The sequence below is a fragment of the Agelaius phoeniceus genome, chromosome 7 (genome assembly GCF_051311805.1).
Source record: "Agelaius phoeniceus isolate bAgePho1 chromosome 7, bAgePho1.hap1, whole genome shotgun sequence".
Classification (NCBI taxonomy): Eukaryota; Metazoa; Chordata; class Aves; order Passeriformes; family Icteridae; genus Agelaius; species Agelaius phoeniceus.
The window spans coordinates 41,096,522-41,123,555 of record NC_135271.1 but is presented as its reverse complement, the minus strand read 5'-3'; the positions used below and the strand labels follow the sequence as shown (position 1 = coordinate 41,123,555).

At 41.0% G+C, this 27,034-nt stretch overlaps 1 protein-coding gene across 3 annotated transcripts in view; it reads right to left on the bottom strand.

Moving 5' to 3' along the window:
- LOC129122828 (kalirin) overlaps window positions 1-27,034 on the bottom strand; it is a 400,978-nt gene that overhangs the window by 65,208 nt on the left and 308,736 nt on the right. For 2 of the 3 annotated variants that reach the window (XM_077181667.1, XM_077181666.1), the window contains exons 17-34: window positions 25,710-25,829; window positions 22,898-23,116; window positions 19,902-20,051; window positions 18,895-19,009; window positions 18,445-18,560; window positions 17,755-17,877; window positions 15,222-15,404; window positions 14,047-14,165; window positions 12,808-12,874; window positions 12,078-12,187; window positions 10,317-10,386; window positions 8,519-8,608; window positions 4,499-4,591; window positions 4,062-4,173; window positions 2,799-2,989; window positions 2,300-2,401; window positions 1,468-1,610; window positions 221-323 (exon numbers count right to left, since the gene is read on the bottom strand). In XM_077181667.1, the coding sequence (XP_077037782.1) occupies window positions 221-323; window positions 1,468-1,610; window positions 2,300-2,401; window positions 2,799-2,989; window positions 4,062-4,173; window positions 4,499-4,591; window positions 8,519-8,608; window positions 10,317-10,386; window positions 12,078-12,187; window positions 12,808-12,874; window positions 14,047-14,165; window positions 15,222-15,404; window positions 17,755-17,877; window positions 18,445-18,560; window positions 18,895-19,009; window positions 19,902-20,051; window positions 22,898-23,116; window positions 25,710-25,829 (2,226 nt within the window). The remainder of the gene's footprint in view (window positions 1-220; window positions 324-1,467; window positions 1,611-2,299; window positions 2,402-2,798; window positions 2,990-4,061; window positions 4,174-4,498; window positions 4,592-8,518; window positions 8,609-10,316; window positions 10,387-12,077; window positions 12,188-12,807; window positions 12,875-14,046; window positions 14,166-15,221; window positions 15,405-17,754; window positions 17,878-18,444; window positions 18,561-18,894; window positions 19,010-19,901; window positions 20,052-22,897; window positions 23,117-25,709; window positions 25,830-27,034) is intronic. The other variant, XM_077181668.1, reaches the window with a different exon arrangement.

Sequence of the window (27,034 nt, the reverse complement as noted above, 5' to 3'; positions counted from 1 at the left end):
AACCACAAACAAGCAGCAGTAACAGAGATGTTACTGTGTAGAAGAGCAGTACTGACAAGCACACAGAAACAGACTGAGTGTTAATAACCTAGTGAAGGGGAATACCAGTTTCAGCTCACTCAGCAGAAGACAGATTGTCTTCTTTTGCCTTCTATTCTATTTTCACTTACATTCTTCTGGGGACAATTACCTGCCAGGTATTTCCACATTTCAGTCCTACCTTATCACTGTCCACTGTGTTCTGTGATGTCCTGGAGGCAATGGAAATGGTGTCAGGTTGACTGCTGCCATCCCCTTGGCTGTCTGCATCATCTATTCCATCCCTGCAAGAGAGGTGATTGGGAATCAATGACATTCCTTAACACAGCACCAGTGAGCACAACGTGAGAGGTGGAGTTGAGGAGTGCTGAGTCAGCAGGACAGAGCTGGACTGTGCTAAAATTACCCCTCTGGGGCAGCCCATGATGCTGTAGAGCTCTTGCAATTAAGAAGGATGCCACCCTCAGCCATGGGGTTTGTATTTGCACATAATCACAACATTTGTTTAAACTTCTTGAGGAATTTAATACTAAGCCATAAAGATGCTATTCAAATATAGATAAAGACAGCATAGAGCTCTACCTATTTACCTTACTGAGGCTGCCTAACACATTTTCTTACCTTTGGCTGTACAGATAAAATTATCTTAAATGTTTATTGGTCTTTCAAAGGAAATACTTAAATAATACAAATTATATACTTAGGGACAAAGAAAAAATATGTCGCCACTCTGTACAAGAAAACTTTTGTATTGGACCATGTTCTTAGAGGAAATATCTGGATCTCTGCTTTGCTACAGAACTCCTGGGTAACTTGCTTATTTATGCTTTGATGTGTCTGTGACACAGCCTAACGTAAAAGAGGGATAAAATTTGATGAGGAAATGAAGGTGCTCAAATTACAGGTGGCCTTTGGAAATGTCACAATAGAAAAACAATTCATTATCTATGATTTCTATTTGATCCAGGATCGAAAAATTTGACAAAAAATATTTAATATTGCTTGACAGGCTGAAACAAGTTTGTATTAGATGATGAAATGCAGATTATTCACTATGTATTCTTCAATATATTGTTAGGATCAAGTATGATTTTGATTGCCAAACAATTAAATGTGCCAAACAAGGAAAAAAATCTGGTTTTACTCAAATATGAAGAAGTAAAATCTACTTTAGGAAAGAACTATAACCTTGGACTCTGAAGAATTTTTACTGTTGTTCTCTATACTTTGGAGCATAAAATGAAATCTCTTTGTACATATATCATAAAAACCATTTCTAGCTACTTTTGCCAAGACAACATAAAAAAAGCAGAGCAATGAAAACTGCTTTGACTACAGTAAAAACCAATAAAAAGTCCACAGACACCACATTGCTGTGGATTGGGAACACACTAGTGATTTCATGTTGTGGGGAATGACTGAAGTTACCTTCTGCTGTTGTTTCTCTGCTTTGCTGGTGTCTTGGGAAGATGAATGGGCTCTTTCAGAGCTCCTTTCAGATGAATGATCCTTTCTTGAATAACTTCCCGGATATTTTTGATCCATTCCTGTTTCGTTTCAATGCTGGATGCCTAAAGTTTCACAAGGCAGAAAGATAAAGACTTTATCATGTTCTCACCTCTTGTGTAGAGGAGACATAGCCAGCTGGGAATGTCATGATTAACTGTTTGTCCTCTCTGCTGCACTGCAGCAGCTGCTGGAGTCCCTGGTAACTCCAGGGAACCGAGAGCACTCTGACCAGACCTACTTGGCAAGCAACAGGAAAGCAGCTAAGCTCTGGATAAATACATTTAATGCTAGCAATACAGCATGCTCTGTAGAGGGGAAACAGGTTATCAGTGCACAGCTGGGAATTCCTTAGACAAAACAACTATGACATGGATTCTTCAGCAGAGACTCACATGACAGAACAGGCTGTCAGCTCTGGAGGTCTGTGGAAGAGGTTGGTTGTTGGTAAGCCCAGTGGCAAAGGACTAAGAGAATTACACCTCCAAGCCAAACAGCCTGAGACCTGCCCTGTGTCAGTGAGCACTGCTCAACCCAGGCTGCAAGAGGAGATGCAATTCCAGCAAGGCTGCAGGACTGTCCCAGGTGCTACTGAGGCCTTAGAGCTCAGCTGCTCCTGCTGCAGGCATGACCCCACAGGCAGATAGGGAAGCCATGGGAATATGAGGAGGGAAGAAACTGACCTTTCATTCAGGGCTCCCAAGGCCTGAACTAGAAGTGCTAAAGGCAAAGAAAACAAATAGAAAAGACTTACTTTCAGCACTGTTTTATTGTCTGAGGATGGTGTTCGTCCAGACCACAAAGCAAATTTGCAGGGATCTCCTTCAACATGTTCAGTCACTCCCAGTTCTGAGGTCTAGTGTGGAGGAGAGATGATGAAAGATTTCATATATATGAAGCTTCATGAGTCCAGAAAACTTTGTTCTTGTAGGAAGAAGTGGGGAGGCTGGGATGGGTAGGGGAATGGGATTTTATCTCCGTTTGCTACACACAGATGAAAGGAACTGAAAAGCTCTGGGGGGGCAGGGAAGTGAATGGCTGGAGTGATCCTGCTTGCATTTCCCCCACCCTTCACATCTCACTACCTTAAACCTCTCCAGACTCACTCCAGGCGAGCCCTGCAGGACTCAGGGCCAGCCCTTCCAGGGACAAAAGTATCCCCAACCCAGCAGGGGACACGCGAGCCTCCAAAACATCACTTCCACCTACAAAAAACACAACACCCAGAATATTTTCTTTGCAGCCACACCTACCAGTAACTTGTTCTTGTAAACATATTTTGTGTGTCCTGAAGAATCTTTGATCTCTTTGCTAAACACCAAAGAGATTTCAAAGAGAAACAAATGCCTCTCACGGCCTTTCCGAATGAGAGACTTGGGATCCCACACTTGGAAGGAATCCTGAAGAATCAGCTCTCCCTGGACATCAAGGTTCTCATCAAACCCTAAAGCCACAAAATACAATCATTTGTATTTATTATTGGGACAAGAAATTCACAGAAACACCAAAGTCAAGACTTGAAATAAAAGGGTCTTTGCCCCAGTGATAATATTTTTCTATTTTTTTTCCTACTGCAGCAATGTAATTACCTCATTGAAGGTCAAATACATCCTATGTGCTAAATGAGGCTGCTGCTGAAGTCTTGTAATAATTACTCAAAAATAATATTATGAAGGGTTCAGTGGTGGTTACTGTACACAGAACTGCATTGCAAGAAATCCTATGCACTTCATTACAAATTCAGTTTGCCCTCCTGCAATTTTAATCACCTGAGCTTATTGAACTGCCCAGCTACTGGCACTAGTTCCTTTTTTCACTTGTTTTAGTATTCTGCTTGTTTCTTGGTTTTCCTTAAGCCAGGCTGGAAATTATTTTCCTAGGCCAAGAAAATGTGTGAGACACAATAAAGCATCTCAGTTGAGAATAAAACTTACATTTCAGAAACACTCCACACAATAATAAGCCAATAAAAGACTTCACTTTGTGCCAATCAAACTTTTTTCCCCTGTAGTTTTAAAATATTTTTTTAGTGCTTTTTTAAAAAATCGTTGGCATAACTATGCTAACATTTTTAAACACAAGCTGTTTTGTCTCAGAAAACCAGAACTTTTGAAATGTTGAAACAGTATTATGAAATGTTTTCATCCAATAATTTTTACAGCTGTCAGCAGCTAAACTGATACTGCTTCACGAGGGGATTTTTTTGTTTAATGGAGAAGGAATGTTTTAGCTAAATATATATATGTACACATACATTGCATATGTATATGCATACATATACATATGTACATATATATGTGTGTATATATATATATATATGTACACACAAAAGATACAGATCAATACCTCCCCTCCCCCCCAAAACTTCCTAGCCAGCTTTATTATTTCAAGACTTTTGGAGAAATCAGAAGGTACCTAAAAATTATCATGAAAAAACAGTATTGCTACAGTCAACCTCTATTAATTTCCACCCCAAGTTACTAACAAACTTCATTTCCCAGCAGGTCCCTGCCCACCTTCCAGCATGCTGACGTGCATTGCATCGTTGGCTTTCTTTGGGACACTGAGCATCACTTCCAGGCCATCCTTCAGCTCCCCTTTGCCCTCCTCACAGCAGGTCAGCAGTTCCTAAGAAGCAAAGCAGACACCATAAACATTCTCTGGTCCACGTGCTGCCTTCACACCCAGCTGTGCCACCTGGTCCCTGCAAGCTGCTTCAGAGGCAGAGAAAGCTGAACTGCAGCAAACCCCACTGGGGATGCTCACCAAATGTGGGGGTCAAATAGGAAGAGCTATAAAGATAAAACAAGGTGCTCTCAAGGGAGACTGTGCCCTTGGAAGATTTCTGGGGACTTTGCTTACAGGCCATGAAGCTGCTCCCTTAAGCAGAAGGGAACTCATGGACCTGTGAACTTGCTCTGCATGAGCTGATGTGTGCAGCTCACTGAGGTACCTTCAGCAGGAGTTGGTATTTTGTGATCCTCTGGACAGGCTTGATTAAATAAGAAGAGATGGAGTTGGCCAGCCCATGTCTTTGCTGGATTTCCTAGAAGGGATAAAAACAGCAGTCAGCCATGGAAAACTGTTAACCCCCTGCCAGACAGAACCACCCATAACTAAATTTAGAGCTGGATCCCTGCATTCTATGGATAGTTTTTTAACCCTCTTTAAGTTCACATTACATAAATGTGGTTTCAGTGAGGCAATAAACAGCAGAGTCCCCCTAAGGCCACTTAAACTGCAGGGTCCCTCTGCAAGTCAAGCTGAAGCTCTGCTGAGTAAACAGGCCCTGATTTAAGTATGACTTATGTGCCATGTCATCTGGTTTCCCCTAGCTATAAAGGCTGAAAGCAGAGTCTTAACATTCAATTAAAATGAAGTGACATTAAATTAAATTGCATGAGTAGGGTGTAATTTAGCTGTCTAAACATAGGCATTGAGTCCCATTTGAGAGCCCTGGGGTAGCTGAAATATCCACATGGGAATAACAGGTCTGACACAGTGCTGACAGACCTGCTCTGCTCTGAGGTGGCACCTGGGGGCCAGGAGAGATATCCCCTCATGATTCCTCTAACAGCACTGTTTCCTCACCTGAACTTCAGCCAAAATGTCTTGGCTGATCACTGTGATGTGCTCACGAATGTCTGGAGACATCATAGCCCTGCTGAGGGCTGCAAAGGGCCCAGCTGCCTCCCCACAACTGTCCCAGGGGGAGTTAGGAGCTCCTGAAAATCCTATAGGACCCTAATGAACAGATTTAGCCATTTAAAAGACTCCAAACTCATGCCCTACAGGGGCAGGTTCTCTGCTGAAATAGAACAGATTGGAAACCCTTCTGTCTCTGCCAGGCCCTGGACATGCCTTGCCCTGTTCCTGGCCACCAGGAAATCCTTGATTCCTAAAGAAGCAAATGGAAAAGGGGAATGGGACTTTTCTCCAGCTACTGAATTGTAAATTTGAGACTGTAAAGTGAAGTAGTTATGGAAGGTGAAGGGAGAAGAGCTGCCAAAAACAGAGATTTTCCTTTTGTATACAATCTGATTTTCTGCTGAGTACTAGGGAGGTTACTGCTTCTTTTTAGCTCCAGTGTTTGTCTTAATGCTGGGATACAAAACCTCCAGTTCTCATTCAATGTTCCAACAGAGTTCTGGTTTGTTGGTTTGGTTTCTTTTACTAGAAAAGTTTTTTGTTTTTTGTTTGTTTGTTTGTTTGTTTTTTAAATAGCCCTGGTGCCATGAAGAAGACTCAAAAGGGAAGGGGCTCTGTTTGGGGGTTAATGGAATTTGCATGAAGCTGAGTCATAGCTGACTTCACAGAGGAACTGTGCCTGCAGAGCACATGTCTGAGACTCAATTCAAAACTGCAGGAGCCAGCAAGACCTCGACCATGTCTGTGAACTTCCTGGAGCTGGCAAAGCACACTTGTTTTTGTAGGATCCAAGTAACAAAATTAGCCCTGCTCCTTCCCCCCAGCTCTCTGAACAGCAGGATGCCTCCCCTTTGGGCTCTCCTTGCTCTGCCAGGATGCTCCCTGGTCAGGCTGTACAGAGACACAGCTGGTTGGGGGGTGACATTTGCCAAGTGCTGGGAAGGGACATTCTCCCTGCAGCTCCTCCCTCTGATCCCTGAAGTGTTGGAGTAAGATCCTGTTTGTGCCTCTGCTCATTTCCTAAGGGACATTCTGGCTCAGCAGAGAAACTGTCCAAGAACCCTCATCCATGCAGAAACACCATGCTCTGCAATGCTCCCAAAGTCACTGAGCTTTACCTTGTTCCATGCTGGTCATGCAAATCAAAAGTGCCCCATGGCTTCTTGAATATAAAACCATATATTTTCCAAGATTCAAAGCAAAAAAAGTATTCCAAACAGCAGAAGCATGTACATGTCTCAACCAAACTCTGTCCCAAAGATCAAAACTTGTTTAACTAAAGACACTAAAATCAAATTGATTACTTCAATAATATGCTGATTCTATCAATTGAAGTTGACAGCTAACATATGTTGGTAATCAAAAATATACCTTGCTAGCCTGAAGTATATGGTATTACAAATACTAAAATTTGCTAAACATGGCAAGCATAATTTATCTTTCAAACTACTGAATAAAGAACAGTTTTAATTAATGATGAACAAGACAGACATAAAAACAGAAAGTGTGAAATTAAGAAGTCTACTGCAATTAAGTCAGAATAAACACACTATTCTCATTCCCTGTGCAATTTCCAGCTAATATAACCATACCAACAACTGCTGAATTTTATAAGCAAAGCACCATCTGTAGGGAGGGAAGATGCTGTAGGATAAATGAGGCACGTTTCACAGGTGAGAGTTTGTGCATTGTTTTCCACCTGTCTCAACTGGTTCAATAAAATACATTGCTTTTCTCTACATACATGGCTTCACTTGCATCCTGAGAACAGCCCAGCTCTCAACATAGCTCAGAATTCTCTTCATGATCTCAAATGAAGTGTGTCACCTGTCTTTGCTCCTCATCCTAATCAGTTAACCCTTACAGTGAGCCCTGTAGCTGCAGGTTTTCCATGGGCTTGAAGGGTTCAAAAAAGAATTACTGGGACTGCTTGTTTTTATCTCAGAGGTGGCTTTCTATGAAAGCTTATGAATTTGAGGAATGCTTGTGATTTTCAAGCAGGCTTCTTACTAAGGGGTGTTGTTCTAGATAACGCAGTCTCACCATCAGGGTTTTGGGAAATTCCAGGTTCTGCCTGGAAAAAAAGAACCAACTATTCTCTCTGTATTCCTTGTGCCAGGCTGTCCTGCCCCTGACCTACTGCTACTCCAAGATCAAGGTAAGAAGGATCCCCAGGTACTTTGCATGACCTTAGTGACTCACACTGAGTGCCTCCTTGAGGATTTTTTGGGGGGGAGAGTCAGCTTTCTCTTTTTGCACCGGCATCACTGGGGGATGGCCCAGCACCCATGGAAGGCAAACAGCTCTCCCTGGCAGAACAGCAGCTGCTGACACACGAATATTCACTACTGAGTAGTATCAGGCAGCTTTCCAGCCCACGTAGAGAGCTGCAGTGGAAAAGCTTTTAAGCTGTGCAAACAGCCGACCAGTATAAACCATTGCATAAACCATTCCACAGGCTCAAGCGCCACCTCCTGGAAAACCCCTTCCAGCTCCACTCGACATTCAGCAACAAGGCAAAAGAAAAAGGTGTTCATCAATTCCTGAGGCTCCTTTCATTGTCGAGTGAGACTGAAATGCTGTAACCATTGGCACGTGCAAACTCCAGAGGAGCTGATTTCTGTCAGCTGCCAACTCCAGCACAGCTTGGATCCTGCTGATCTGTTACATTTGCAAACTTTCAATGCTTTGGAAGAGAGGTCTTAGCACTTCTTTTATTTATTTATTTATTTTTAAAAGAAAGATGACTAATTATAAGGTAGCAGACAAGCATGTTGAAATGGATGAGGTTAAATAAGAGGAAGAGCTTGGTTTAAAGGTACTCAAAAATTTGATTTTTTCTCAGCCTACAAAATTGGAATTGGAGCCTAAAAACATTTATCACTGGCTGTAGTGCTTGTATGGGAAATAGTCTAATTGGAGTCAATGGATTTCCTTATTAGCAAAATGAAGTAAATCTGGAATAGGCTGGATAGAATTTGCAGAATAGGAGGCTAGGAGCTTGTTTTAGAGTAGGGATTTCAGGTCATAATATATAATGAAATCTGAGATTTTCATTTTATCGCTAACCCAGAAACAGAGATTACATCTAAACCAGATCTTTAGAAAGGATTAGGTCTGAAAAATGCCCAAAGGTTCTCATAAGAATGTGTCTCCACACCTCACCACACACCACACCACAGCCCATCAGTTCTCACAGCATGTGATATTTGCAGTGGAATGAAAAACCCAAATGCCAAGGCACAGAAAGGAACCCATAGCTCGAGGGTAAAAAAGCACAGAGCTGCACCAGGTGTGTGGAAGGAAAACAGCAATGGCTGCTTACATCAAAGAAAGTCCCTGCATGTTCCAGGATGAGCTGGCTGGAGTCAGGCTTGTTTTTGCAGTAGGTGACATACATCTGAAATTTATCTGCCTGTGAAAACAAACATCAAGGGAAAAGCAAGATAAGCTATTTCTCTGCTCCCACAGATTTTTACTGAGGCACACCAGGATAAATACAGGTGATGACTCTCTCCCACACACCCACCACCACCAGCACCCCAACCCTGCCACCAAGAACTGTAAATTAAGAGCAGAAGACTTTAATGTTCATACCTTATTTGAGCAGTTCTGAGGGCTGCGGGAGGCTTTCTTTAACAAATATCACAGAGGGAAGGCCTAAAATTTTAATCCAGCTGTAAAATAATTTCTAACAGCTCTATGAATGTTACACAAGAGTTTGAGGGTCTCAAAACTCAGTCATGAAGTGTTGACTCTATCACCTACTTGAAGATAGAGCCAGTCTAGAAACCGGGCAAGAGACTCACATAATCTAAACTGGCACAAGCCAACATTTTTTACTTGAAATTTATGACACTTGACCCAGACTTGCCTTTCCTACTTTGGTTCAAACTTCAATGGCTCAAACTTTATGTTGTTTTACATTTTATTTCCTAATTTGTTTACTTTTAAGCAGAAATTAAAAGCATCTGTGCACTCCCACCTCTTATTAATGTACTCTGGTCTCAAGAAGAGGGAGGCAAATAAAAGAGGAGGATGTTTTCCTTTTATTGCTGTTGCTTTTTTAAAATTCCAGCTATCTAAACAACAGGATCCTGCAATTGTGCAGGCACCATTGTATGTACATCTGTAACCACACAGAGCTCTGGACATGTACCTTTGTTGAGATGATGCAGTTAGTATGTTAAAGTACCATGAAGTTTTTGCAGAGAATGATACATAAATGCATTCATCTTTCCTAAAGAGGTAACCTGTTCTTTGTAAACAATATTTCTGAATCTATTTCATCAAGACTAGTGACATGTTTTTAAATTAAAAACCCATCTGAAATCATCTAAACATGCTAAGTTTTTGGGTAAGTGAAAATATTCCATCTTTACTCTTAAAATACTAATTCCTAGCTTTGATATATGAATAAAACAATCAGACAAATCACAAAGATGGCTGACTTGACTGGTAAATATTTGAAAAGAGAACAGCTTTCATGCAGATAAATTACTGCAGCCAATTCCCAGAGCCTCCTACACTCACAAAGACTCTCTGCACCAAGATTTCAAAGTCCTGTTGGAAATTATCCTGGCATTGCATAATGGAATGAGTGAGCACAGTGGCTCAGAAATTTGACACTAATTTCTGGAGGAAAAAAGTCGATAAAATATGTTCTTCATGCCTTTGTGGAGTTCTCATGGCATGACTAAAATTCTTTAAGGAAGGTATATTAGGATTTTAAATGTCTGTCCTCCCAGGGCCTTTCACAGGGAAATGAATGTCTCATAAAACCAGGTTTGGTTTGATGAAGTTGTGCTAAACAGAAACCAGCAGAGGTAAATAAAAGCTGTGTGGTCAGTACAGGACAAGGAGAGAGGCTCTGGAAAGCCTTCACACTATTGCTGAGGAGAAGGGTGGAAACTTTCACCCTGGGCAGGTGAAGGACAAAGCAGTTTTAGTTCCAGACTAGCTCCTAATCCTATTTATCACTGGGGACATAGCAGTTTTAGTTCCAGACTAGCTCCTAATCCTATTTATCACTGGGGACATAGCCCTTGCACCTATTCCCAGCTTGTTCCCATCTGCTGGAGGAATTAATTTGAATAAATAATGAGAAGCAGCAGCCTCATTACCCAGGTGACAAAGCAGTGGCCCACATCCTCAGGCAGTTGTTCATATTTCTCCAGCTCCTTTAGAAAAATGCTGAAAAAAGAAGACACCAATGTAATTAGTTCCAGTCAAATACCCAGGAGATGCAGGATAACCAATGAGTCAATCAGAGCTAAAGATCAATACTTGTATCTTGATTATGGGACTACCCGAGTGTCCAGCCAGCAGGAAGAGTGTCCCTTGCCAAAATGTGCTTTGTTTTCTGAGTACAGTCATGCCTAACTCCACCAGAAAGGAAAAAGAAGCAATCCTTAGCAGGGAATCAGTGTGCTCAGGACTGTTCTATCTGAACACAGATCTTCAAAGAGCTCTTGCTTAGTGGTTCACACAAAGAGCAACAAGGGAAGCCCAAAGCTGCCAGGTTCCCAACACCCAGCTCAGCACACTGGACAAAGGACAACAACTTAAACAAGCTCAGCATTTCATAGGTAAGTAGTAAACTTTCAAAATACAGATTTTTAAAATCAGCTCTCTCTGAACAGCTTGTACAACAAGCAACACTTGTTTGCAGATAGAGCCCTGTACAATGCCTGGGTGGAAAGAAGAATATGAAACAGATTCTTCAGCTAGAACATATTTTATGTTCTCCTAGAACATGTTTTCTGGACCATTCACCAGCTTTGCTGCCCTTTCTTGGACATGGATTCTGAACCAGGCTGGAGGATGCCTTAACATCACCAGCCAAAGCAGGAGGTTGTGGAGGACACTGGTGCAGGGGACAGGGGAAATTTATTTTAGCATTGCTAGGAAGAAGTTTTAGAGGAAAAAAAGATTATGTAGAAGCAGCAGGCTGCAGGAGGAGGGGTCAGAGAAAGGATAAATGACAGCAGTGAGAAGCTGTGGGACATGACTGAGGGCTGGAGGGATGGAGCTGGGAAGAGTGGAAACTGAAGGAGGAGGGCAATCAGATGGCATCAGTCAGGGTCACCAGAACAAAAATATGGCACCACAGAGAAAGGGCAGGTGGGAAGGCAATCAGGCTACTGTCCTGATGTGCTTTGAAACTGCTTGTACAGAAGCCTGCATATGGCATGGTCTGCTGTGCCTTATTTATGTGATTTATCTGGCTGTATTTATGTGATTTATCTGGCTGGGCACATTTATCTGACTGAAGCACTTGAAATGTCCCAGAACTCAAACAAGGAAGGATTCTCTGATTTGTTTTGAAGTGTAACCTGAAGACAGATTTGGAATTCAGACTGAACTTACTGCATTAATCTCCCCTAAATGTTAAGTTTATAACTGTTGTTGCATTCACATTATACCATGGAAACAATGTCCTCTAAGCTGATCTGGTACACAGTCTTATCATAATGAGATAGAGTAATGTTAGTTACAGATTAAATACAGAAAGTCTCCAAGAAGTGGCAGAAAGCTACTTATTAACCCAGCTCATGCCAATAATTCCACTTTTTCTCCTTTGTGTTTTCCAAGACCATATTTTTGACAAGCAAGTGTCCAGACTAGACCTTGTGCTGTGAGATAGAAGCATGTATCAGACTGAAAAGCATTGGTATAATATGACTTTAACATTGTTAATCAGCTGAAGGTAAAGTTTTGAACTAAGTTCCAATTCAGTTTTGTAAAAGAAACAGAAATCAAAAACCATTTTGAAAAATCAATTACTTTACACTCAGGTGTGCACTGTACTGTAGGGATTCTCTGCAGACACCACAGAGATGCACAAGTGCCTAAACATGAACAGAACTGGTAAGAAAACCTACTTGTTATGGAAGTCATATATCTCCTGAATATTGCCAAAGATGATGTGTTCTTTATTAAGGATCCCAGCTGGTATTTCTTCCACTCCACTTGTCATTTCCCAAAGGTAAGTCTGGAAAACACCAGAAACTCTTAATTTTGTGAATAAATGCAGTGGAAAAGAATAGATCTCCCTGTTTTATTGCCAAAGGCAGAGGCTGAACAGGAACTATGTACTTTGAGATTATATAAACAAGCTAAAAAAAGTTCCAATGTTACAGAAAACTCTCCAGAGAAATTCAAAGTGCTGATGCTTTGAAGTTGTCTGAGGAAAAAGCAGAAGCATGCCAACAACACCTGTCTTTGGTGTCCACCTGATGGTGTCCAAAAACTGCAGGCAGAAACAGCTGAAAGATACACCAGATTTGCCACTTCAGTAGCATTAGATACATAAAAATCTCTGTCAGACCGAGGAATGTGAAAGCTGACAGATTTCACTGAATTACACTCTGGTTTTTGCCTTGAATACCATCATCCACTTTAGGAACACCCTGCTACCAGCAAGGCAAGGTATTTGACTGTGCAAATCCAGAAGTTTCTCTTGTATGAGATGATTCAAAGGAACAGATTTGAATCTTTAAGGAAAGGCTCCATGAATCAAGGTGCACAGCCTGTGCATTAAAGTGAGCATCCCCACTGCAGAGACAACATGTGCTTCCAGGAATACTGGAGAGCTCCTGGGCCATAACTTACCTCTAAACATTCATGTAAATCCCTGACATAAGCTTTTTCTGTCTGCAGCAGCTCAGCCATAATGAATCTGGAAAAAAAAAAGAAAAGAAGTATTTTAGGTGGTTTGGACATTATAAGCATTTCTACAATGAACAGAAAACAAAACATCCTCCTGTTGTCTTAAAGAATAAGGGTATTTCCACCCTAGACATTCAGCTGCCTTACTTTGCACCTTTCAGGTCCATGATCAAAATAGCACTTCATACTCCAGTCCCTTGTAGAGTTATTTTCTAAATATTTTTTTCTGCACAAAATCCTATTAAGTTGTATTCCTGAGTCCATGGGATTTACCATATACTTGCCCATCCTTAACTATCAGCTGGTTCTCAGAAATTTTTCCCCCCCAGGGTTAAGGAATTGTGATTCATGATCATTTGCACCTTTGCTGACAGTCAGTGGGAAGTCATCCTAAAACTATACCTTTAGAGGCAGCACAGATGGATTTGGGAGACACCACTATGAAGAGACTTCAACAGCCTGGTTTCTGACCAGAGAAAATGCAGATGCTGTGAAATGCAACAATGGCATCTCTAGACCCCGAGGCTGGGCCCCTCAAAGTAGAAATTCCTGAAATTTGCCACAGGCAGACCAAGGGTAATATTTTCTAAAGCATAAGTGGTTTCTTATCAATCATGACCTGTGACAATTTCAGAGGGCTGAGAAATGCTTTCCCAATATTCTTACACAAAAAATAAGTCAGAACATTGTGAAAATAGACTGTTCATGGATTTAAGTGCAACAAGCACTTCTCAACTATTTCCTCTAGTATGAACTATTTCCAGTTCTCTGAGTTCTACACTTGTCGAAATTTGAACCTAAACTTCAAGTGAAATCTTGGGTCACTGATGTTTAGATAATATTTAGACACCTAAAGATGCTCTGTATTTTTTCCTGCTCATGTTACTTTTAACATACAACCAGAAAGAAATTAGCAACTCCACAACATCAGGGTTAATCCAAGGGCTTGACTCACTACTTTTCCTTTCTAAGTTCTGATTAAAACCTTTAAATTCAACCTTTATGTTCTGAAATTCTCCAACCTACAATAAACAACTTCTGCCCAACACCTGCAGACTTATCTCAATAGCTCTGCAGCTGGAATGAGTTACAGGACTGTCAGTCAGTTCAGGTCATGCAAATATCACAGAATTATTCTTTAGCAGACAATGTGCCATGCAGACAGAGTGTTTGGGAACATACTCTTTCTTTCTGGCTGACTTCCTTTTTTCTTCATTGACTTCATGATTTGCATCTCGCAGCTTTACCTCCCGGTCTGAAAGACTTGCTGGAATGATATCTAGTTCTAGGTCTTTGTTATCCTAGGGAAAAAAATACAGAATTTAACTTCATTGTAGTCCTACTGTTGTGCAAAGTGCAGCATGTTCATGAGATCAAAGAGGTAAGAAAGGACAAAAGATAATATCAAAAAGGAGGAAATTTAGGGAGAAGTAGAAATACTTTGAGAATAGATAAAAACCTGAGAGAGAAATCTTAGAAACCCAGAAAATATATTCATTGTAATCTTCACTGGTTCTCCTAACTAGGAATCAATACTGATAAAAAAAGCCTAAATTACCTTACTCTTTCATATCTAAATTGGTTGTCTAGTATGGAACTTCATAAAAACCAGTCTGATAAAGTAGAGCACCATGCAGAGACAACTTTCAGTGGCCATTTACCATGGGATACCTTTCCAGGCTGTGGTTAGAACTCTGTGTAAACCAGAAGCCCTACAAGGAACAATGCAGTTAAAGTATCATGAGAGTGTGAAGGAATTTATTCTTTATTCTTAATACTTTATTCCAAAGAGTCATTGACTGAAAGGTTTTTAAGTGTTTCTGCTTTTGGCACTCTCCCTTAATACTATGGCCAGGGAATAGCAGGAAATCCTAAATTTTCCTTCTTATGATCTACTTCACCTAAAAGAATTCAGAGATGAGGCTGGGGATCAATTGTTTATGTTAGTTAAAGGACGAGAGAATAAAAACTTAAGAGTCAAAGTTTGAGTTTGATGCAAAATAATGGTGTGGGAGCAGGATTTATGGTTTATGCCAAAATTAACACGGACTTTTATTCAATTAATGTGTTTTCCCCCATTTCCTCCTGAAAGCTATATGGTCTCCTGAAAAATGGTGCAAACATTTGTTTAGAAAATCTTTTTGATCTTCACCTGCCTCTCCTCACATCACTGACCAAGCACAGCAAAACCCTTTAACCCTTTTTCTCCAGAAGCAGTTCTGGCCATGGCCAGGTGGGCTGGCTGAGCTTTCAGTGTTTCTAATGGGCACACAAAACCCACCAGCATTCATTCCACAGGCTTCCCCTTCCTCTGTGACTCTGGTATAAAACCCCAACAGGACAGGGTCTTACAGTACCTCTGGGTTGATTCCAAGGGCTTTTTCCAGGGAGTAACGGTATTTCCCCATCCTGAGAGAGAAGTCCCGGTAGCGCTTGTCTACGGTGGTGACCCATTTCCTGATTTCTGTGGCGTGTATGTGTCCTTTTTCTACAAAGCTGTCAGCCAGCTGGATGAGGAGCTTCACTTTCTCCTTTGTTTGCTGCCCAAAATATGGTCCTTGGTTATGTTTTATTATTATTATTATTTCCTTTGCTTTTAACTCACAAAGCAGTCAAAAGTAGTTCACAATTTTTATACATCATTAAAGAGTGTCTGTATTTCATCTTATACAGAATCAGACACTTCAAACTTTCAGTAAAACATGAAAGGAATGACATTTTTGTAAGGACACTTATGAAGCTGAAGAAGATAGAAAGACAAGTTTTGAAACCCCGCAGACACAAACACATAAAACACGTTGGAAGTTACACATGCCTCCTTCCCTTAAGCAAAAGCTTATTTTTGGTGAGCCCTGGAGTAGAAGACAAGATTTTAAAATCACACCTCATACAGTACAACAAGTTACTCTGACTCTATATCTGGTGGATCTGCAGACCTGCACAGGAAGGTCATTAATACATCACATACCAGCTCAGGAAGTGACTTTGAGTCATTACTTGTCTGTTTCAAAAACAAACAGAATTTAAATCCAAATTCATGGCCTACTATAAAATCCTCCATTGGTATTTTAGGTCCAGTTAGAACATTGCCAGCTAAAAGATGCCTGAACTCCAAAGCACACACTGAGCCCCTAAACCTTCCAGAGGTCTTTTCTCTTCCACTTAGTCTCTAACTGCCCCTTAGTCAAAACTGCACAAAGGACCTAGTTATAAACTCTAGCTCTGATTCCAAATCTGTCCCAGGAAATGAGGCACTGGCAAGCCTGTGGTCAAACATAGAGAGGATGTTCCCCCATGCCTGAAGCAAGGCACACTGTCAGGTACTTGGCATTATTATCAGTGATCTGACCACAAATGGACAAATAATGTCAGACCAGAAAACATCCAGCAGATTTCAAACACAAAACTAAATTCAAGAAATTTCACCACTGTAATAGATTAACAGTTGAATCAGACATTATCCTAACAAATTAAATGAGTACCTAAGCAAGGCTAGGTATGAAGATGTAAAAATCAAACTTCCTGTCATATTGAAAGGGTGATTACTTCTCAAAAGCCACTACTGATTTTGCATTTCAAAGAATTGGTTTGGCCAGAAAGTTACTGGGATCAGGAAGGCTTTCAGCTACAGCTTAATTTGAGAATATCATCAGTGTGGGAATGACATGCATTTACCAGATTGCACATGGCAGTGAAAATATTCTGCATCAGCAGTAGGAGCAGTAGGACGGCCTGAGGGAGCAAGACTTAGATGTGTCAGTGTAAGAAACAGACAGTAATGGTTGATAATGAGCAAGGTCTGAAATTCAATCCTAGGCTAAGTCAAGAGTCAAAATGGTCCAGAAACTTTGCTATGAATTTGGATTATTCTGATAAAAATTAAATTATGAACCAGAATGTAATTTCAGGTGGACTAATTATGCATGGTTAGAATTCAGAAGTAGTTAAAAGAATTTCATATGTGTCTTGTCTGAAGAAATTATCTTCCATCCACTGCTAGCTATCTCACATTTTCAGAAACATGCAAGCTAAGCTAAAAGAAGGGGACAAGAACACCATAAAGCCTGTGAATCAAGCCTATACAAGCATAGGCAGCCTAAGGAGGAATTTAAGGATTATAGAAGATCAATTTCAGGACACAGTGAAATGCAGCTATATAATACCAAGGCCATGGTCTTCCTGCAGCCCAACTCTGCAATTTACATCCTTATCAGAGACTTAATACCCCTGTGGATTCACTGTCTATGAATTACCTATGGTTTGAATTAATTTGTCTGAATCAGATCCAATCGCCATTCCTGTGTAAACCCCATCAGATTTCCCAGAACTGCTCCATATAAATTAATATATTCTTGGTAATGCAGTTTTGTATTCAAAAATGTTCACCCCAGAGTTTAAAGACTCATCTATTTAAAGTACTTTGTTGGGATCAGCAGATTATTTCTAATGAGATAAATGATCATCTGTGATCAACCCAGCTGGAATTAGTGAGACAAATTGTGGTTTTAAAGACAGAAGAAAGAGACCAGGAGTCCATGGTGACCTTGGATGTGTTCAGATCAATTAGTCACTCTATGCCATTCTGGAATGATTGCTTGAGGATGGAATGTCTTTTAGATTGCTGTGAACTCTGTATGCAAACGGACTTTCTCTTCCTTCTGATTAGAACAGAAATTTTCTATAACCAGTACTAACCAAGGTGGAGAAAACCTTCTTTTCGTGCCTATGTCTTGCTAAAAGTTCTCAAAAATCATTTATCTTCAGGGCTAGGATTTTTAGAGGGCAACTATAAAATCAAGGGAATATTATTACAGAGATTTGAGGCATTGAAACAAGACCATAAATACAGACTAAAGCAGATGGCATAATTAGATTAAAGTCACTGTTTACTTTGGCAGGTACTCTGAATTCCCCATATTCCTTCAGGAGTTCCTGAGTTTCTTCTGCTGATTCCCCTGTGGAGCTGTGAGTAGAGAGGTAATATTCTCCTGTTTCTTGGATCCAGTCTAAGGCCTGTGAATGTCAAAAACACCAAAGGAAAAAACAAAACAAACAGCTTTTGTATTTCAAGAATTAATCCTCTGACAAAGAAAAAACCCTGCCAAACAAAGAATATCAAATACATTGGGATTAATACCCTGTATACTAAAACACTTTCTAGGAACACATAAAAAGAATAAAATAATGAAAGCAGGTAGGAAAGGATACAAAAGGGTTCTCTGTGTTTCCTAGGACAAAAAGGAGTGTAGGGAATTCCACCTATATACAGATAGATCTGCAGGGAAAGCAGTTTTCTCATTCAGAAATAGCTCAATAAAACAAGTTTGCTCTTATATTTATTTTCAAACAAATGAAGAAATACAGAAATTAATCTGAGGTGAAAAAATTAGTGAATCTTGTTGTCGGGTTTTGGAATTGTCTTAAGTTGTTTTAAAATCTATATTTGCCATGTTTTCAGAAGTTACAGTGTTTAAACACAACTTGAGATTGCAAGAGGAGCCCCACACAGAAGCATTACATGGATACAGGAGATTTTACACACTGCCAGGACAGAGGGACAAGGTGGGGTTTCCACATTACCTGCTTGGCACTGCGCTCAAAGACAACATACTGCTGGCACTGATCTAATCTCCTCTTCTTCAGGGTCCAGAAGTGAAGGACCCGATTCTCCCTCTGCAACAGCTCGCTCAGAATGGCTGCAGGGCAGAGGAAAACATCTGCATGACTAGGGATTCCTTGAGTACATACAGAAATAAGCTATTTAATCACTTTGCCTGGACCTTGTTCCCAAAAGCAGAGAGCCCAAAATCACACTTCCTAAAAACAGGCATTGATTCAAAGTGGCTGCTAAAAAAACCCCCAAAACCATACACAAGAAACCACCACAAAGCGAGCGTAGTTGCAGAGTGATCTGGCAAAGGAAAGGATGCCAGAACAGACTTTGCCTTCTGAGCACATTCACAGACTTTAGGAGGACCCCACTGCAGAGGGGGAGGAAAACCAGACCTTCAGTGCTGTCTCTGCACCAACCTTTGACCTGCTGCTCGGGCCCTCTGGTGTGGCTGGCCACGCCGGGCATGCTGACGTTGTTCCTGTGGATGTACTTGAGGAACACCTCGGCGTTCCTCCGCGCCAGGGTACAGGCCTAGGAAGAACAGCCCCCACCAAAAAGAGTCAGAAAACATGAGCAAAGAAAGCAAGAAGTTCTCTTTCTGGGAAGATGAGAGCTTCAGCTAGGAGTCAATAAACTCAGCTAATAAACTAACAGCCTCACAGACATTAAAACATGAGTGATATTTCATATAGTGGCTCATTGTATATATTAAAGCAAATTAGTGACAGTAAGAAAACAACTACTTGTTAAGAGCTGGTACCTCACAAATGTTCTGTCTAATCAAATCTAACCCATCTCTCAAGAAAACGACTCATTGTTTCAAAAAATGTACAAATCTAGAGGTGTGATTTCTTAAGCATTGACTGCAAGTGTAGTTTCATGTTGTGTATCAGTTTTAGTGGCAGGTGGGAGGCTGGCTGACAGTTCACTTGTCAGCCTGGGAGATCTCTGTTTCTTCCAAAGCAGCACCTGGAAGGCAGGAAGAAATTTCTGTCTCCATCTTGGTGCTGCCTTGCAGAGACAAAATTGCTTCAGTTGTTATTAGTTTTTCAGTTATTGGCTTGGAGGACAAAATCTGAAATGCTGGATGGTTTGTACAAGCCAACACCAAAGTGATGTGTAATACCTGTCATTTATAGTGCAATTTTAAGAACTGACCTTTGAACCAGCACAACAACTAACATCCTCCAAGTGCAAACACCACCTAATTGGTCTTGATGATATCTCTCTGAGATATGTATTGATAATTATGCTCAATACCCCTAGTACAACAAAGTAAAACTGGCCTAGGGTTTATAAAGCCACCCAGTAGCTGAACTGGAATTATTACACATCAGATCATCCTCTCAAACTTACCAATATTGCTCTAAATTGTCTACCTAACGGAAATTTTTCCTAATTTATTAGAGAACAAAAATTAGACCTTGAGAAAAGCCTCCTTCTGTTCCAGATGTTTGCTGATCAGGGGGATGACATGGTCTATCTCAGCTGCTGGCCCAAGTTTATCTCTGCCTCCACACCAGTCTTCATCCCGTCTGTATTCCTGCTCCAGGCTCTCTAACACGCTGCACACCTGAAACATGCCCATAGAACAACTCAGTTATCCACAGTCATAACCAGGAGGAGAACATTCAGTAAAAGTCTGTGACCAATGACATGTCATTTTTGTACTATGGGCCACAGCATAGGGGTAACTGGGTATAAAACAGGCCCTAGACAGAATGATCAAGGTGTTTTTCTTACCCCTAGGGATCTTTACTGTTTGGGATACAATTTATTTAAGGCTGATAAATCATTCTTCTCTCTTAATGAATAATGGGAGGAAGCACTAAAGGCTGAATCAAGGCAGAGGTCAGCCCAGCCCCAGTGGATCATTCAGGAAACAATCCCTATTCTAGAACGTGTTTAAATCCTATTGAAGTCAAGGGACTTAACACATACTTAAAGAAAAGTACATGCTTAAATACTTTCCTGAAACAAAGTCTGAAGCTGGAATTAATTCTCTTCAGCTATATTTTAGTTGCTCCCTATACAGCTTTTTTAAAGGCTGATGGAAACCAATAGACTTAAATCAGGGTCACAATCTAGATGGATGCAGGTGTTCCACTGCACAGGGCTCACACAGATATGTCCTATCTTGGTGGAATACTGGAACAGTGGAATTGAGGTGAATAAACCAACACCGCCTGGAAATTAAGCAGCTGCCTCAGACAAGGCTGAGTCTTTTATGCTGCAGATCCTGAGAATATTCTCAGTGGCCTGTGCAGACACAGCAAAAGTTTTCCAAGACATTTGGAAGTTTCTTCTTCTCTCCCAAAGGGCTCTTCCTACAGACTCCACTGCTGAGATGACCCAGTCAGTTACTTCTGGGATCCAGGTAGCAATGTCCATCCTTTTCTTGCTCACTCTTGCAAGCTTTAATATGAACACAGTTATAATTCAGGATAACCCACATTATTAAGAGCACCATCTAGAGGAGACTCCAGAATTACTCCCCAGTCACCCCCACTATCACAGGCCATTTTCATTTAAATCTGACCAAGAGCACACTGAAGTCTACTTTAAAATTGGGGAGTTAAGGTAAACTGATAACTGATCCTGCTGCCAGGTTTATGCACTATGCATTATGCAAAGGGCCTTATGCACTTGGCAATCTAAAATCATCTTCTTGCTTGGATGTAAACCAGCATTCAACCTCAAACATTTAGTGGAGAGCAAGTGCTTCACGTGTCATGTGGGCACAGAAAAGCATTTCCATTTCACTTCTTGAAAATCTTGACATTCTGTTGAACTTTGGTGATTTAAAGAATGAAAATAAATGGACTGCCTGGGATTCACATATTTCCAGGAAGAATTGTCCCTGCACATGCCAAGAATGTCTTTCTGTTAAGGTGATGAGAGAAGTGAATATAAAATAGGCTGTCAATGAAGGCAGAGAAAAACTGGGCTATTTGAAATCCAGGGCTTCACCACTAACATCAAGAACATAATATACTTGGGGAAGACAGGCATGAAAAAGTTTGGCTGCATGTGACACTCTCTGTGTTCTTTCAGCTCTTTTTTCTGGATACTCAGAGAATTCAGGATCCAATAAATGATTCACTCCACTGTCAGGCAGTCACGGAGCAGACCCTTAAGGACTGTGGATCAGCTGTGCAGCCCAAGAGAAGATGACAGGCTTGCAGCATTGAGTTCATGAGCATTCAAAAACTGAATGATCTTTGCCCTGCACATTTGCTGAATAGACACAACCAGTGAATGAACTGGTGGGCACTGCAGTGTGCTTGTCTGAGACTTGGAAATAGGAAGAGAGACTGAACTGATAAATTACTGGCAATGCATATTTTGGCCAGTACATTTAACTGTCTGAAGCTCTAATGAATCCCCTAACAGTTTTCATTCTCACACTCCTCCATCAGCAGTAATTCATTTTGATCTTGAATGCATCAGAGACTGTAAATCTGTTTGAAACCCTTCACAGTGAAATACATTAATTATAAGGAATGTATTCCTCTTAAACAGTCTTAAAAATACATTAAACAAATGACACCAAAAAATGGCCCAAAGATCATCTCAAGGCTCCAAGTTAAGGAAAAGTACACTTTTTCCTTAATGACATATCTAGTTGTGTTAAAAATCTTTCCATGTCTGGTTCTCTAATTGAGGAGACCTAACTGTGTGACAATAATGATAGAAAATGTCCTGGCAATCACTGCTGCCTTTTGTGTAAAACCACAGGTTCCTGCAGTGTCCCTGCTAACAGCAACTGCCTGGCTGCAGTAAATGACATCAGGCAAGGCTGCTCGAGGAGCCACACTGTGACACTAATTCCCACTGACTACAGTATAAAGGGCACCTGCTTGTGCAAGGGATGAATAATCCCACCATGCCAGCAGCCAACTGGAATGTGTTTTGCAATTCATGAACACCTGGAATGAAGTAGAGTTGGGATAGCATATAATGGCCTCCTGATGTAATTATGTGTGTTGCAGGTGGATTTAAGAGAAATCCCTTCAAATCTTGGCATTTTTTTTGGCATGGTGGAATTGAAGTACTAGTGAAAACATTGGCTCACAAAGTAACAATTAATTAATTGCAATCAGTTCTGAAGGAAAAGCAGATTTATATTCCTCAAGTATAATGAGAACTTGAAACAAAAGTGGTGGGATTTCAAAAATCATTCCTGTTTGAAAGGGGAAAATTGAAAAAAACCCAACAAAAATAGCACCTTCAAGAATTACACTGGTGCACTGAAAACTAAGATGAAAGTTTTTACAAACTGCTTGTTGCTCTTTTTTTGTCTTTTTTTGAGGGGTGAGTGGGTTATGGTTTTTTGTGTTGCAAGACTTGTCAAAGAAAGAATTTTTACTGATCCAGAGTTGGTTTACTATGGCCCAGAAATGGCCCTGTCCAGCTCACCTGCTCAGAGGTTTTATAAAAGGCCACGGAGGCATTGACGAGTTTGAGCCTGTCCTCCATCTTCAGCATCAGCTGCTGCCAGTGCAGGGCCACCTTCTCAGCACATTCTCTGATGGCATCAGCATCATAATGTCCAGCCTGCAGCAACACTTCGGCCTTCTGCTGGACCTGCAGGGCACTCTGGTGTGTCTTCTGTAAGGAAGTGGCATGAAAGAGGGACTGTGTATGAGGGGAGGAAAGAAAGGTTGTACAGATGTGCCAGATGTATGGTAGAAAGGTGAAGCGAGGCGTGAGCATGAGGATGCGAGAGAGTGAAATATTTTCAGAGTTATCTTCAGTTAACAGTCACTTTCTGCAAAGCATTTTAGTTTCAGTTATTCACACACACTTGCAACATGTTAATAAAGCTTGGAACATGTAAGCACTGCTAAGGTGGGTTGGCTCCACTGGTCAGCTGCTGCCCCTTGGGCAGTAACATAGGGTGGGGTTCCCAGGGGTCCATTCTGACTGCCCAGTGCAGGCAGCTCTCACTGAGCTCTCACCCAGCCTCAGTGCTCACTGCAGCCCAAAAGCAAACTCTAAACAGCTGGCAAACTATGGGCCTAATCACCCCAATTCAGCTCTTGCCAGGCAGTTTACCTGGCATCAGCAGCTTTACTTGTGCAGTTGTTCAAAACATCAATCCCAGAAAATAAGATGTCTTACTAAAGGGCATGAACTTTATCACAAGTAGGAGCTTTATCACAAGATGCATTCCTAGAAGTCAATTCACTCATACTGGAGATTAGACTTATGCTCCTACCTTTAAGGTCAGAGCTGGGGAGAGTCAAATCCTTCTCTCCACCATCCCCCAGTTTACTCAGTAGCCCCTTTACAGGCAGGACTGAGTTATCTGCCCCATTCTTCAGCCTACACCAGCTCCTCTCAGAGTTAGCAAGTGGTGGCTATGTCTTCCTCTGTGGGCTAATAAAATAACCCCCATCCCTTCCCAGCCTCCTGAGTAACTGTTCAGACATGGTTAAGTCCAGTATTTGATTTTAATCTTCTGAACAGAAGCCCTAAAATCTCTCAGACTCCTCTGTGCTATGTCCCATTTCTAACCACTGCTGACAAATTCTCATGTGATAGTTTTATGATCTAAGCCATGAACCTGGAAAAAAGCTTGAAATCATCTGGCAATACACTGATGAATAATGTAATGTAGAGAAAGCTATTAGGAAACAAAAAGGATTAATACTTGGCAGAAACTTAGGAAGATGTTCAAGAACAACTGGTTAAATTTAATATCCAGCTGCTTTACTGATGTTAGAATTGTAATACTTGTTTGAAATGGACTTTGAAGGATTTCAACTGAAAATCAATTCCACATCTAGAATGCTTTTAGAGAACAGTCTGCCTTGTGTGTTTTGCTGATCTATTCCCCATATTGAGCTTTAAATACTTTAAATATTTAATCTAGTGTTTTTTTCTTTTTGAAAACTTATTTTCCCCTTAGTATGGTGTAACCCTCTTCTCCCTCTGCAATTTGCCTTCAGCACCAAATGCAAGAACTTCCCCAATGTCAGAAGCTGTGATAACTCAGCCAGTGGGTGTCTTGTTCCCCACTGCTGTCTGGTGATGGCTGCCAAGATGTGGTCAGCACAGCTTGGTGCCAGCCAGCTCATACAGAATTGATAAAAAACTTCTTCCTTTTCCTTTAGGAGCTGCAACAGCTGCTCCTTCTTTACTCTGAGCAGAGCTGGATCAAAATAAGTCATTAGTTGATATTTAAACTCTAGAATTATTACCATCACTGTAATGTATATTGACTAACTTCAAGTTTACCAGAGACATCCCTTCCTCTTCCCCCCACCTCCCACCCCCACTCAGGCATCTCTTCAAATCTCCATACTTGCAGAGTTCAAAGTTTGGTTTAGTTTTCAAGTGTATGAGTATTTTTCAGCTGCTCTTTCCTCTGTAAAAACCTAACAATCAATCTAATCTGGGAAGCACACACACCTTTTAAGCTGGAACAGGAAAAAATAACACTAGAAAGCAACCTCTTTGTAGCAACTGAAGTGAGCACACCCTGGGAGGGTTTGCTCACAATAACAGAGATGTAACAAGCACTGAGCTTAATTAGGAATTTTTAGTGCCCTGCTCAGGGCAGACCTTAGCCCTTCACTAACTTCTCATTCAAAGGAAAGCTGCTCAGAGCAGGGGCTCTTCCTCCTGGCCCTGTGAGTGAGGCAAATGGGTTGGCTCACAATCAGTTTCCAAGGGGCAGGTCAAAGGTGTGCTGTTACTCCAGAGCAAGGAGTCAATTCTTACAAATTTCCCCTCTTGCCTCTTTGTCAAAGTTGTTTGAGGATGAGGGTTGGAATGAGTTTCTTTTCTGGGGTTCATGAAAGGAAAACTGAATCAAAGATTATTTAGTGTGAGAGCATTACCCATTAAAAAATATTCATAAATGAATGCCGTGGAATGACCTCCAGACTGTGGATGTGGAAAGAAACTGACTTGAAAAACTTTTCCCATTTCAGATCACTTTATGAACCTTAATTTTTTATCAAGGAAATTATCAGGAGATGCCTGAGTGTCATTTTCATGAATGGCAAAGCTGATATCTGCCAGCAGAAGAATTAGCTGCAGGTGATAAATAATTTGTTTCACTATTAGCTGCTGGCTACATTACGAGTTTAATGATAAGCTGATTCTTTAAAGCCTCTATTCCTCCCCTTCCTTCAGGAAAGCAATGATTGATGCCCATGAGATAACCTTTTGTGTGATGTTCACCTGGGAAGGAGAAACAAAGTGGAGTTGTTGGTGTTACCTCTATTGCCAGCTGAAACTGCTCGTGCTCCCGCTGGAGCTGCTCAGCCTCCGACAGGGAGCTGGCATTGACCAGGCTGGCGTTGAGCATCGACTCCCCGTTCCTGATCCAGCCAAGCACCTGCAAACAAAGGATGTGCTCAGTGAAAGGTGCACTCACTACCAGGGTTTGTGCAGTCACCTGTCAGAAAATGCTTCAGCCTGCCTGAACAAGTGTGAGCAGAAAGAAGTCTTTTCTGGGAACAGAAAGAAATCCTGGTCTTAATGATCTTTGCCTCTTAAAACACAGTTTTAAGAGGCAAAGATCAGATCTTATTGAAAAAGTTATTGCTTGAAGAATTCAACTCCCTTTACATGGATATTTGGATAGCAAAGAACACTCATTTTCAAGGCTTGATCACAAAAATGAATGGGCCCCCATGCAAATACCCCAGGGCAAAACCATAAAGCATGATGAGAGAGATTTGAATTTAAGCACCTTTTCAAATTTCTGACAGGAATCACAGATGTTGCAACACCTTTCTGCTTCACTTGCCTGTGTGCCTTTCACACAAAAGTCTGAGCTTAGGGAGGAGGAGGGAGAGGACACAGTTTGATTCATTTGCCATGGAGTTAAGATGCAGTTAGAGTTTCCACCTGCACACAGCTAGGAAAAAGTGTCAAATCTTGCATTTTGTGTTTAATCAAGAGGCTTTACTTCAGACATGTTAAAATTATTTGTAGACATGCAATCCATGCTGTAATGACTGCAGAATCACATCCTAAATGTACATAATTAATCCATCAAGCTTGCACTCACTCATTTAAGCAGCAACATTTTCTGCTATTTTAAGACACGTGTTTAGGAAATTAGCACCCAGAACACATGTGAGTTCTTTCCTGTGTTGTCTCAAAGTTTTTTTTCTACCTGTGAAGGTGTCATATTAGTCCAGTAAAGCCAGAAAGTTGCTGAGTCCAATTCACAGATCCACAGGAAATCCTGATTGCTCAATCATTGCCCTAAATTTGGCTTGTGATTTCCAAAATTGACTTTGCTGCAATAGTCTACGTAGCAATTTCCCTTTTGTACTATCATTTTCTACAAGTGATCCATTAATTGCCTGGAGGAAACAGGGATTTTTTTATTGCTTTGTTTTTCATCCCTACATCATGCATCACCCTAGTTAGTGCCATTCAGTTCCCTGTAGGGTAAAAAATGAGTTTTCCCTAGGAGAAAAAAGGGAGACATGTAGCTGACCCTAATTTGTAGAAAATTACATTCTGCTCAGTACAACAGTGTGGAAGATTTAATTTCATTTGTTTCTCTTTCATCAGCAGGTGTAATTG